General features: G+C 39.3%; 1 protein-coding gene across 31 annotated transcripts in view; it reads left to right on the forward strand.

The window, feature by feature from the left end:
- Positions 1-12327, forward strand: part of Trpm3 (transient receptor potential cation channel subfamily M member 3) — an 819042-nt gene that overhangs the window by 304792 nt on the left and 501923 nt on the right. For 7 of the 31 annotated variants that reach the window (XM_078047509.1, XM_078047515.1, XM_078047542.1 and 4 more), the window contains exon 1: positions 5328-5745. The exons of 17 other annotated variants lie outside the window; for them this stretch is intronic. In XM_078047509.1, coding sequence (XP_077903635.1) covers positions 5569-5745 — 177 coding nt within the window. In that variant the 5' untranslated portion in view covers positions 5328-5568. Of the gene's footprint in view, positions 1-5325; positions 5746-12327 lie in introns of those variants that run through there. 7 more of the 31 variants (XM_078047506.1, XM_078047510.1, XM_078047512.1 and 4 more) reach the window with 2 other exon arrangements.

Below are 12327 nucleotides of genomic sequence, written 5' to 3' on the forward strand. Positions count from 1 at the left end.
CCACATGTAGGCCTCTTTTAAAGCCTCTGAGAATACTGGCTGATTAATTTCACAATATTCCTTTGAGAGAGAGAGAATTATTATTCCCAATTTGCAGACGAAGAAACCAAAACACAGTAAGAATAAATAATTTTCCCAAGCTTCATGTAAATGTTAGATCCAGGGTCCAAGTTCAGGCCATTGGGTGTAGAGCTGATGCTCTTAAGCACTGTGTCAAACAAACTGCTAGCAGACAGTGAAAGAGATAACAATAATTACATTTATATGTATTTTTCACTTTGTCAGTTCTGTGCTAATTGCTTTTAAGCTTCTCAAAAATCTTGTGGTGGAAACTGTTTGGGGCACTTTTTTTTTTTTTTTTTTTTTTACAGTGGGAAAACTAATTTTCTGAGTGTCTCCGTATCTGGCCCAGAGCTACAAAGCATGCACAGGATAGGGCTTAGGTTTGAACTGAGCCTGTCTGACCTTCAGCTATCAGATAAACATAAGGAAGATGAAACACAGATAGTCCAATCCTGCTGTTTCCTGTTTCAAGCATGGGCTTCACTTAGCCCATCACCACCCACCACCACTTCCCATAAAAGTCTATGTTGAGTAAACAAATTTATTAAAAAAAAATTTTTTTAAAGATGCTAAATTATTAGTGAATCTCCTCTCAAAACTCTCCAAGAGAACTTTGAGAAGTAATAAGAAGGATTTAAGAGGGTTGAGTAATGAACTATATTTAAAGTATCCCTATAACTAATATTGAATATGATCCTAAAGAAAGATTCATGGTCCGAGATGTCCACTGTGGAGAATAGGAGGTTGAGCAGAGATTGTAAAAGGATTTTATAATATTTGAGGAACTTGTTCTCTGGAAGAAAACTTGACGTGGAAGTTTCAGGGAGGCACATTTTATCTGAGCCTTGGAAGGAACTTTCTGTTAACTATAGCTGTTCAACCGTGGAATGAATTGCCCCCCAAACTCACTTGGTCCTTGTCACTACAGACATTCACCAGAGGGTGGACAGCACTCAGTGAATCTGGGTGAGGTATCCCAATATTCAGAAGAAAACTGGAATAGAAGACCATTCTAATTCTGAGGTGTTTTCACATTTTACATGAAATAAATGCTTCTAGGCGAGTGTGGTGGTTCACGCTTATAATCCCAACATCTTGCAAGATGGAGGCAGGAAGATTGAAAGTTTGAGGCCAGCCTCAGCAGCTTAGCTGGGGCTCTGTCTCAAAAAATAAAAAGGACTGGAGATGGAGCTCCAGTGGTAAAGCACCCCTGCGTTCAATCCTTAGTGCATAAAAGAAAGAGTGTGAGTCATTTATTTTAATATATTTTAATACAATTCAGAATCTATTATCATAAAAATTACCAAAAGGGGAAATATATGTTAAGTGAAGGGAAAAAATATTTAATCTCTTTAAAGAACATATACTTGGAAATAACTAAGAGCTATTCTAAGTGCCAAGGACTCTATAAAGAAATTCATATTTTTGAGAATATTGAAGTATTAAAAATTCCTAAAAATGTTATAGCTCTACTTGAATGCAGTTCACTAGAAGAAATGAGAAAAACATGCTGTTTAGAGAAAAATTATGAGTTGCCAGAATTCCAAAGGTAGTTTTTTGACAAAAATAGCGAACTATAAGAACATGGTAAAGTTGACACTGAGGTCAATCCTAAAGCAAACAGGAAGTTAATATGAAGACTAAAAATGTGGAGGCAGATGAAGTTCTCTACAAAAGCTTGACTGGTTCCCAGTCTTTTTCTTGGATGCTTGAACATCTGCACCATATAAACCGCATTCATATAGTAGAGCCTTGGAAATGCATGCTCAATTAAAGTGCAGATACCGAAGCATTTCAGTGTTATAAATTATACTGGAGTGTGTGTGTGTGTGTGTGTGTGTGTGTGTGTGTGTGTGTGTGTGTGTGTGATTTGCAGAAAACACATATGCATGAGGCTTTTTGAATATGCTGTACTATCTGGTCAGTGTGCCATTTCCATTTTGTTTTCTTAGGTTTTTATCAGCCAAACCCCTTTGTATCTAAGGGATAGTAAGATTGAGCAAAGTAGTGCAAGGTATATTAAGGTGCCATGATTTTCCTAAAAAGAGAGAAGGTGGCCTTCAAAAGGCATAAAGGTGGTATGTCTGTAACCATAGCTCATTGTCAGCACTGAGTCTGAGCTCAAATGCTATTAGGATTCTTGAATTTAGCATCATTTGTAAAGGACATAAAAAGGGAAGGTGCTCAGTGTGAAGTGGGCTTAAGGAACATGGGAAGGAATTAGAGTTTGAAGAAAGGCAGAATTTGGAGTGCAGAAATTTGATACACCAAATTTGCTGTATTTTTAGGATACAGGGAAAAGTAATATGATCATGTCAGTTTCAAGCCTGCTGAAATGTTTTCTGCATATTTGTAAACACCACATTCATAAAATATATGAACCAGTTTTTTGGGTTTGTAAAATGCTAACTTCTGAGGATGGACTTGTACCCCTTTGCTGTTCCTCATCAGACTCCCCTCCAAAATCAGGGACAGCATCATCATTCCCTGTGAAAATACCATTAGTCAAAAGTGGAGGAAAAAAGTTTCTGAAAAACTAATGTAGAGATTTTGCTAACAATTCTGGCATAAATTACCCCAAAGATGGAAGAACAACTTTCTGTCTTGGAATTCATCTTTCTTTGATCTTCACCTCTTTTGCAGTGTAGTCTCCAAATCAATTCCCTGGAGGTTTTGTGCTTCTCTCCTTTAATCGCCATTAGAGAGGGCTGTGAATCCTCCTACTTCCTCACTTCATGTACATCCTAACTATATTCTTGGACCAAAGTGATTCATAAAAATTAAAGGGGCTAGGAGGATCAAAGGCTATGTGATTTCAGAATGGTGCTGTCATTTGTGTGGAGTTCTTCACATATTGGAACATTGAGGGCAGGAGTAGGCAACTGGAGTGCTTTAGCTTTTCCTTGGAGCAGACTTCTGGCAACTGCAAAGAAACCACATAAAGGCATTTAATAGCTTAGAAAGACTGCAGCCTCGTAGCCTCACTGAAGGCAGTAGCTTGGGGGCTGATGACTACCACTCTGCAATAAAGCTTAGGAAGCCCCTATGCCTTTATACTCTTTTACTTTCATCTTTACCCCATTTATAAAACTCAATAACTGATAGGAAGCATTCAGTTTAATTTCCCTTGCTTGGCTTCATTACCTAATTCTGTAAGTATCCATACTTGCACATACTTAATGGGAAATGTCCATGGGTTCTCAACCTCAAATCAGCTCATGCTACTTGGAAGATGATACATGGTACAAAGGACCCTAGAATATGGCAGGTGTTGTTCTAAGTGCTTCATTGATAGGCTTATTCAGTCTTCACAACACTCCTGGGGTGTGGTTTTATGTTTATCTCCATTTTATAAATGAGGACTCCAAAGCTCAGAGGAGGCAAGAAAAAGTGCTCCAGGCCAAGGTCAGAATCAGAATTGAACCACGGAGTCTGACTTCAGAATTCATGCTGTTAACTGCTACATCAATGTCATAGCACAGAGATAATCTGAAGGAGGTACTGAGCATTATTTCTTCTTTTAGCTTGATTCTTATATACAGTTGAATTACCAGAAAACTGAGGCAGTGATTTTATTGCTGTGGGTACCCTTAATTATAAAAGAAACAGGAGAGAAGAAAAAGCTTGTTTTAACTAGCCTAGTAGACTAGTTTCAATCCAGCCTCCTGATGTACCAGTTATGTTAGATTTATTGCTAATTTCTCTGGACCTCACTTGTTTAACCAGTGAAATAGGGTCATGACAGCAGCATCTGCTTCATATGTCATTGTCATTGTCATTACATAATACATTTAAAGTGTCCAGCACCATGCCTGACACATACATGTTAGCTGTTACTATTTTAAAACTACCTCCAACCCTTTGTGTGAATAGAATGGTGACAGAAAATGAACCAACTGGGTGGATTTCTATTAGAGCAGTACTGCTTAATAGAAGGTAATAAGGCACATGAATTTTATTTACAAGTCAGTGGTCTGTATTCCACCAATGAACCCACTTTTTTGCAATATTCTTCTTTGATCTGTGACTCAGGAGCATTGTGTGGAAGTGGTGTTGTAATGCAGTGCATCATGTATTTATTACACTCTAGGGTGGATCTATGTTGTCCCCAACCCTGAAATACAGCAGTGATCATATTGCTCGAACCCCTCCCAGTTCTGCCTCGGAATATGAAGGAGTCCTGGAGTGGGGCTTTACCTTTCTCTGCCAGCTAATTGACAGTGGAAAATCAGTATAGACATAGGGAGGGCTAAGAAGTAGAAAGCATAAGTAAGATAGCAATCCTCTAAGGATATGGAATTCTCCTGGGTGGAGTCTTTTCGTCCACTGTACTGACTGAGGTCTAATGCCTTCGGAAGATGGGTACTCCAAATAGGGGGTGTGACACAAACTCTCCCTGCCCCCAATCCTCCTCTAACTTTCTTTTTCTAAATGAAATTATGATTTCTGCCTTAAAATTGAAAAATTCTTCTTTTATTCTCTCACCAAAAGAGCCCTGAAGACTATGTATTCCAATGCAGCTACTCTTTCTCGCAAAGTCTCCTTAGAAAATGATGGGAGTAGGAATCCCCACTTGAGGAAATTCCGCCTTTTATAAATAGCATCCCACATAACACCTGAAGGGTTAAACTTTTGTTGGTGAGGAAGGGTATCAAGTGGCTTCCCAGGAGGAGATAAACCCCAGTTTAGAAACTGACACTTTTAAAATGTAAGCCAAGTATGCATTAGTTTGCACAGCTTTCTATGAAAGGTATAACTCATTGGCACCAGTGTGTGTGTGTGTGTGTGTGTGTTTGTGTGTGTGTGTGTGTGTGTGTGTGAGTTTGATCTGTCTTTGCTGTTCTACCTGTCATCTATATAATGTATGTATCAGAGTGAGGACTGTCAATCACAGTTAATAAAAACCCCAGAACAAAACAGGGGTCCCTTCTACTTTAGATCCATTTTATGATAGCTCTCAATTTAGTATGCCAAATAAATCAAAAGGGAAGCATTTTATCTTATCATTCAGAGGCATCCCTTCCCCTTTCGTGTCCTAGCCCCTCCCCCATGCTTGTTCCCAGCCCCTCAAAGATGCTTTGTGCAAGAAAGTGCAAGTTCCCATTCTGGCTTTATTTTTGTTCCCTTTTGCTCTCTTCCTGGCTCCCCCCCAAACCGAGCGAGCAAAGCAAATGGCCCGGGTTCCCCCCCAACGCCTGACCTGCGTTTGCTGGGAGGAGAGCGGGAGAGGGAGCGTGCATTCCGGAGCAGGCTGCTCTGACTCCGACCACAGGCTGTTTTGTGCAGGCTGTCCCTCTCCTTCAAAACCCTGCATCCCCTCCCCGAAGCAGCAGGCAGTGTGCCTTCATTCAGCCACATTTGGTATGCATGAGCACGGCTGCAGAGAGAGGGGAGGTGGCTTTCTTAAGAAGGTTCAGGGGCTCAGGAAACGCCACTTGACTAGTCTCCCAAGTTCCAGGAAGCCTGTGCCCTAATGGAATTTTCAGGTGTGGAGATGACCATGGGATGCCAGGGCCGTGGGGAACCATTTATTTTCTAGGCGTTGCTCAGGTTTGCAGTTTCTTGTTTTCCCGGTGGAATTTGGAAAGGGTCATGAATCAAACTGATGCTTCTCGACCCCTAAACTGGACCATCCGGAAGCTGTGCCACGCAGCCTTTCTCCCATCTGTAAGACTCCTTAAGGTACTGTAACTTGCTGCTTTGAATGGCTCTTATTGTGCTTTTCAGGTCTAAATATCCAACTTCGCACTTGGGCTGGGATGCACGTTTTGGGGAGTGCAAATGCATGCAGTACTGGCTCTGTTGCCCATGGCTGGAGAGAGATTCTCTGCACCCTTCACTGCCCCCACCCCTGCCTGGGAGGATGGTGTGAGCCACACTTGAGAAGGAGATTATGGTCTCAGAGAATGGGCTACCTGAGTGCTCCCCCCACCTCTGTTAACCATCCCTAAAACAGAATTAATTAACTTCTTTGGGAGGGTGGGAACAGGAGTGGGCGTGAAATCTCTTACTCCCCTTGTGTTTGGCTCCTGGGCTTTTTTTTTTCCCTCCCTGGGGAAGCCCTTCGACCTACTTTTCCTTAAATGGAACCAGGGAGAACAAAGGATTCTCCTCATTATTTTAAAAGCCCTGTTGTTAGGTGGTCAGTCAGGTAAAGACAAAGAAAGAATGTACATTATCAGATGGTGACTTTTTTGGTGCCCCTGTTTTTTTAAAAAAGCATGATAATTTGTTTCCTGGAGTGAAGTCAGTAGTGGGAAAGTATTGTTCAACACATATTGAACGCAGCTCTCTCTAGCTCTGAGTCACACAAAAGATCCCCGCTACACCTGAGCTAGAATTGCCACCTTGTGTCGGTATTCTTCTCTTTCTAGAAGCACATGTATTAAAGATATGAAAAAGTCCATACAACTCCATAATAATCCACCTTCATCATCTGCTTTATAGGGAAAGAAATACAATTAAAATTTAAAGACACAGAAAAGAAATAGTCTTGCCTAGAAAAGAGAATGTGGTAACACTTATTTGGGAAAAGTAGTATTTCTGAGGCTCTGCCTAGGTCAAGTTTAAAAGTTCTTAATTCTCTTTTCCATATCATAGATGATCTTTTGATTTAATTTCCACTGGGCATTGAGCAAATTAGCTAAAATGGAGAATTAATGAATTAACCCTGAATAAATCATATTTATAGATTGTTTTTCTGAGGCTATGTTCTGAATAGGTTAAGTTTAATAATCAATTTCATACAGCTAAGTGGCTCCTCTCCATAGTGTTAGCCATTGTCTGAGTTTCCCTGACCCCGTTAAACACAAACTGGTATTAACTTCCACAAGGGCTATCCCCAAGTGCTCTTCAACCCCCCATCTTAAGGTTGGCATAGAGATGGTTTGCTTTCCAAAGGGAATATTTGGGGAGACAAGCAGATTTGGGCTCAGAGAGAGAGGAAGAGAGGCTTCCTAGGATATGTGTGCTTTTGCTATATTGGAACGACACGTGTGATAGGGCGTGAAAGAGAATGAGGCCAGAGAGTTCACAAATGAATGTAAATTCTCCTTCAGAATTACTAGTGAATCAAGAATCTGGGGCAAAGAATGTTTTGGCAAATCTAAGTATGACTGAGAAAGTCAACTCCGGTATTTCCATGTACAATGAGAAATATTTTTTTTTCTGTTAAAGTCATTTATTGGCTTTACTCCAAAAGAATGCTTTACTCTTCTTAAAGGTTATGTGTATACATTATTAATGAATACTCCATGTTATTAATTAATACTCTAGTTTTTTAAATGGAAAATATTATTGATTACTAGTCACAAAATCAGCAAAGAGGTGCCTCCTTGAGGTGGGGTTGTGTATTTTTAAGAATTATCATCTTTTTAAATCTGAAGTCTGTACTATATCCCAGGGGCTGTTGTGGATGCTTTTGTTGTCATGCAGCTCCATCCTGTCACCATTTACTAACGTGGTGCTTGACAACAGTTCATCTAACAAAGTGCATTAGTGAGTATTCCTCCAATCCTTTCAATATCTTGAAAGACAGGATGCGTTTTCCTGGGAACTTTCCAAATGACATCTGCATTTTTGAACGATCATATCTACCCTATGAGATTTTAGATAGCACATTTCAAACTCTTAAAGAAAATAAAGTGCTACCAGGTTTTCTCAAGCAATGCTTAGAAAGCAATGAAATCTACTCATGTATATGAGCAATTGTATTATCCCCATAAATATGAATGCTATGTGTTTTTCCCCCTTTGGATTGGTGCTACTCTGACTTTGCTTAGGCAGTGCCAGTGTATTCTTGCACTGTTTTTTTTTTTAATTGTTCAAGTGTAATGGAAGTTCATGAGTAATAATTTGCATCTTTGTGTAAATGTTCTTCCTGGCTTAGTCTTTAGATTAAATATTTAATAGCAGTTACTCTTACTATTCCTTCCTTAATTTTTGTTCCCTAACTTCCTCCTCTCTCAGACTCTTACTCCCCCTCTCCCATACCACCACCATGTTATTTTCATGGATTGATTCTCTGGCATCAAGAATTTTATCAAAATACTTGACTAAGAAAGCTAGTTTTCCTATTCAACAGGTAATTTTTGTTCCTCTTCCAAGCACTGTTCTGATGTGATATGCTCTCCAGTGCCCTGACTTGTCAGTAAATGCAGTGTAGGGCATGATGGCCTGATTAGATTTAGCTAAACGCAGACCATTCACCATTTCTGACAGACTGAGTTCAAGCCAATTTCCCCTTCTCATCCTTTCCTTGAAAGTGCATGGTTCTTTGCTAACTTACTTTGGTACCATATTAATATTTAGAAATGGCTTCATAATGCTATTTCCTGTATTTCCCATTTCCTAATGGAAATAAGATACTAAAGAATCAGGAAGGGAAGGCCAGCCTCTGAAATATGAATTAGACACAATAAGTGTTAGAATATACTTATTATTTCTTCTGAAAACAACAAATTTGTTGTTTTGTCCATCTCAGAGCAAATTTTAAATGAGCCAACCAACTTGCATTTTGAATTTGGAACTTTATTTGGAAATAACACTTGAAAATGAATTTCTGGACAGATACGTGGTAATGATGGCCAAAAGACAGAGCCAGTTTTCAAACGGATAAATTTCCAATGGGATCATTTCCAAGCTGATTCTCCTCTGTTATCATTTGCTTCATTCTTTTGTGTTTCAAGATTTTATCTTACCATTAATCACACAAAAAAAGTCAAGTTTGTTTCAGTGACAGAATGTTCTTAGCATATTTCATATTCATTATCAGGTCTGTCTCTGCCATTGTTTTATTTGGGAGATTTTATTTTGGTAACTCATGTTGAATTTGGAGGTTATTTTTAGGGCAGAGAGCTTTCTTAGTATTGAAGTCTTGGCAGACTTTCTGAAGGAAAGGCTCCTAGAAAAAGGGTTGCATTGGGAGAAAGGGAAGTTCCATATTTGTAAGATTTTGGATGGGCACATTTAAGTCACTCTGTTAATAAACACCAGATGATCAGTAGTGTGTTAAATTTCTCAGTGTTTTAAAATGTGCAGTGTTTTAAAATTGTCTGATTTGAGCAATCTCATCAATAAACAAATTAGACTTTAGAAAGTAGGCCTAAATACTGGGTCCTAATTCATAGTGTTCCCAACCAGCTGTGACCTTGGGCGAATTAAATAGTCTCTCTGTAACTTGGGATCCTCTATAAAGTAAAGGGTTTGGATCTTGACTTAGATCCAGAAGTGTGATTCCCTTTGGTGGAGCCTGCCTTGCCCCAGGGGCTTGGAAGAGGACAGTCTCTTTGGGCTAAAAGGATTGAATATTAAAATGAGAAAAAGAAATGGGTGGACTGAATGAATGGCAGGGTTTGAATCTTAAGAGGACCTTGTCTACTAAGCTCAAGGCTAAAACTAATGAGTATAACTGAAGGAAATTTTGCAGTGAGGTGACCACTAGATTCTTGTATTATATAATTTTTCTGAAAACTGAGACCACAGGCCTGGAGAATTTATTAGAACTTAGGCTAAGGCAAAGTGAGCAGTGTAAAATAGAGGGGCTTGTTACATTGATTTGTGTAATAGAAGAATCTAGGATAGTTTCTGAGTTCCTGTCTTTCTTCTCTGGTTGAATGTTGGTCCTACTGTCAGAATAAAGGTCCTGACGAAGAAAGGCAGAACCACATTGTGGTTCCCTAATGAAACTAAGATGAAAGTCAAGAATGTGGTTCCTTTTCTCCCTCATCCCATTGATTAATGTGGGCCCCAGTGACTGTCCAACAGCAGAATTCTTTGAAGTATATAATCTGCAGTCAGAAGTATCCCTTCTAATTTTTTTACAGTGTATTTCCATAATACAGCCTATCATAGTTTTTAAGGTAAACTCCCCCTACCTTTGCCTGGGGAATCCAGTCATAAAGGTCAGACATTGGTTTTAGTTTTCTCTTCTGTTTTATACAGAAGCACTAATGAAAGTAAACTGGGTGACTCACTTGAAAAATTGTGCTCTCTATGTGCAATATGAAATGAATTGCATTCTGCCATCATGTAAAACAAATTATAGTAAATAAATAATTTAATTTTTACAAAAAAGTAAACTGGGTAACTCAAGAGAATTGCTTGAGAGAACATTGATGGAATGAAGGAATTAGGTCAGCTCCAATTTTGCCCTAGTGCTGATATTTTATACTTCTGTTAAAGCCAATGTCCATAATGTCCCCCTTGAAGCACAGCGAGACCTTAATAACCAGGTGAACTTGGTCTGACTTCTGTAGTGGAGAATTTACTAGAACCTAGGCTAAGGCAAAGTGAGCAGTGTAAAATAGAGGGGCTTGTTACATTGATTTGTATAATAGAAGAATCTAGGATAGTTTCTGAGTTCCTGTCTTTCTTGCTGCAAAGCCTTCCAGAAACTGGATTCTCTTTGATGTTCTCCAAGAAACAGTTGACATTTGTTCAGAGTGTGTTTTACGTTTATGACCTCTAAGGCCACCAATTCACATCTGAAATTCAGAATCTTATAAGGGAGTTAGAATAATACTAAGAAACCAGAATTTCTGTTTAGGCAGGATAGGATACTCCTGAACCTCATGGTGAACAGCAGTTAACATCTACAGCCAGAGAGGACCCCCATACCTGTTATATCTATACACATTGGCAAATCAGTAAACAAGGGCACAAAACTTGTTAAGGACCAGTGCCATGAAGTGCCTGAAGGTGGGAAACTTGAAGAATAAATTTCTCTTAGGAAAACAAAGTGTATTGTTGGGTAGAGTTATAAGGGCTACACATAAAGAAATATCTGCCTTTCCATCTCTCAGCGTGCATTCCCATTTCCTTCCGTTTCCTTAAGAAAAAAAGTGAGAAAGATAGAAAAGGAAAGAAAATGTGAGCAAACGCAACCCTGGGGGAGAAGGAAAACAGTCTGCTGTGTTGTTCCTTCCACTCGGTGAGCCATGTGACTGGCTTTTGTGTGAAATGTTCTCAGGCAGCCTGAGCAGAATTCTTGAGGCTACAAGAAACCTTCCTGTCTCTCTGGAACATTCTGTCTCCTCTATTGTGGATGCAAGAATGAATATGTGTGGTCAGTGGAGAAGGAGGAAAGAAATGGCTGGGATGTCTAAGTCCAGTGGCAACATCACTGAGGGACGCCTGGAGTTGCCATCATGCCTCTGCCAAAGTCTTTCTTTTCTTTTTGATTTCCTGCCTCTCCAGCAGTGGCTTCACATCCTTCTCTCTCCCTGTCTGTTGGGGTAACCTCAACTGGTACCAAATCTTCAGAGAGCTAGATCATGTCCTTTCTCCTTTTGCATGATCTAATAGGAAGTAGAATTTTAAGATTGTGCTTGACGAAAGGTATTCGATAGATACTTAGTGAGTGAGCAAATGAATGAACAGATGAAAGATATGTGAAATCCTAATGATGCTTAAACATCACTTGGGAAGCTCACATAAAAAGCAAATATTCAATCCTGTCTCCAGAGGTGTTGGTTTAGTAGGTAGGCTGTGCACCCAGGAATTGGCATTGTAACCCGCTCACCCAATTGAGTCTGCTGCCTGTAGCTCTTGTGAAGAGATGCCACAGATGTAGTAGAGCTGGAAGGAAATTTGATTCAGTGGCCTCTCTTACACTGGCATCTGGGCAGAACAGATTTTGTGCTAGTCAACGGTGGAAGCAAAAGGTTTTAAGTAAACAGTTCACAGGTTTTCAAAATTTAATCATGAAAGATCATGCACAGACAGAAAAATAAATTGAGTTCAGCTGCCCTGTTTTGGGTTGTAAATAATATAACATTATAATCTGAAAATTTTTTTGTCCTGCTTCCTTTGATTTTCTGCTTGCTTATATGATCATTACTTTGTGTATTTTCTTTTATGAATTTGTAAATTTGTTCTAATTAGTTATACAAAGAGTAGAATGCACTTTGATACATCATACATAAATGGAGTATAATTTCTCATTTTTCTGGTTGCGCATGATGTAGAATCCCACCAGTTGTATAGTCATATATGTACATAGGATAATAATGTTTGATTCATTCTCTTTTCCTTTCTACCTCCAAACCCTCTCTTCCCTCCTTTCACTCCCCTCTACCTAATCTAAAGTAACTCTATTTTTTCCTAGCCCCACCCATTGGGAATTAGCATCTGCATATCAGAAAAAACATTTAGCCTTTGTTTTGTGGGGGGATTGCTTTTTTCACTTAGCATGATATTCTCCAGCTCCATCCATTTACTGACAAATGCCATAAATTCATTCTTCTTTAAGGCTGAGTTATATTT

This window comes from Ictidomys tridecemlineatus, chromosome 4 (genome assembly GCF_052094955.1).
Source record: "Ictidomys tridecemlineatus isolate mIctTri1 chromosome 4, mIctTri1.hap1, whole genome shotgun sequence".
Taxonomy (NCBI): Eukaryota; Metazoa; Chordata; class Mammalia; order Rodentia; family Sciuridae; genus Ictidomys; species Ictidomys tridecemlineatus.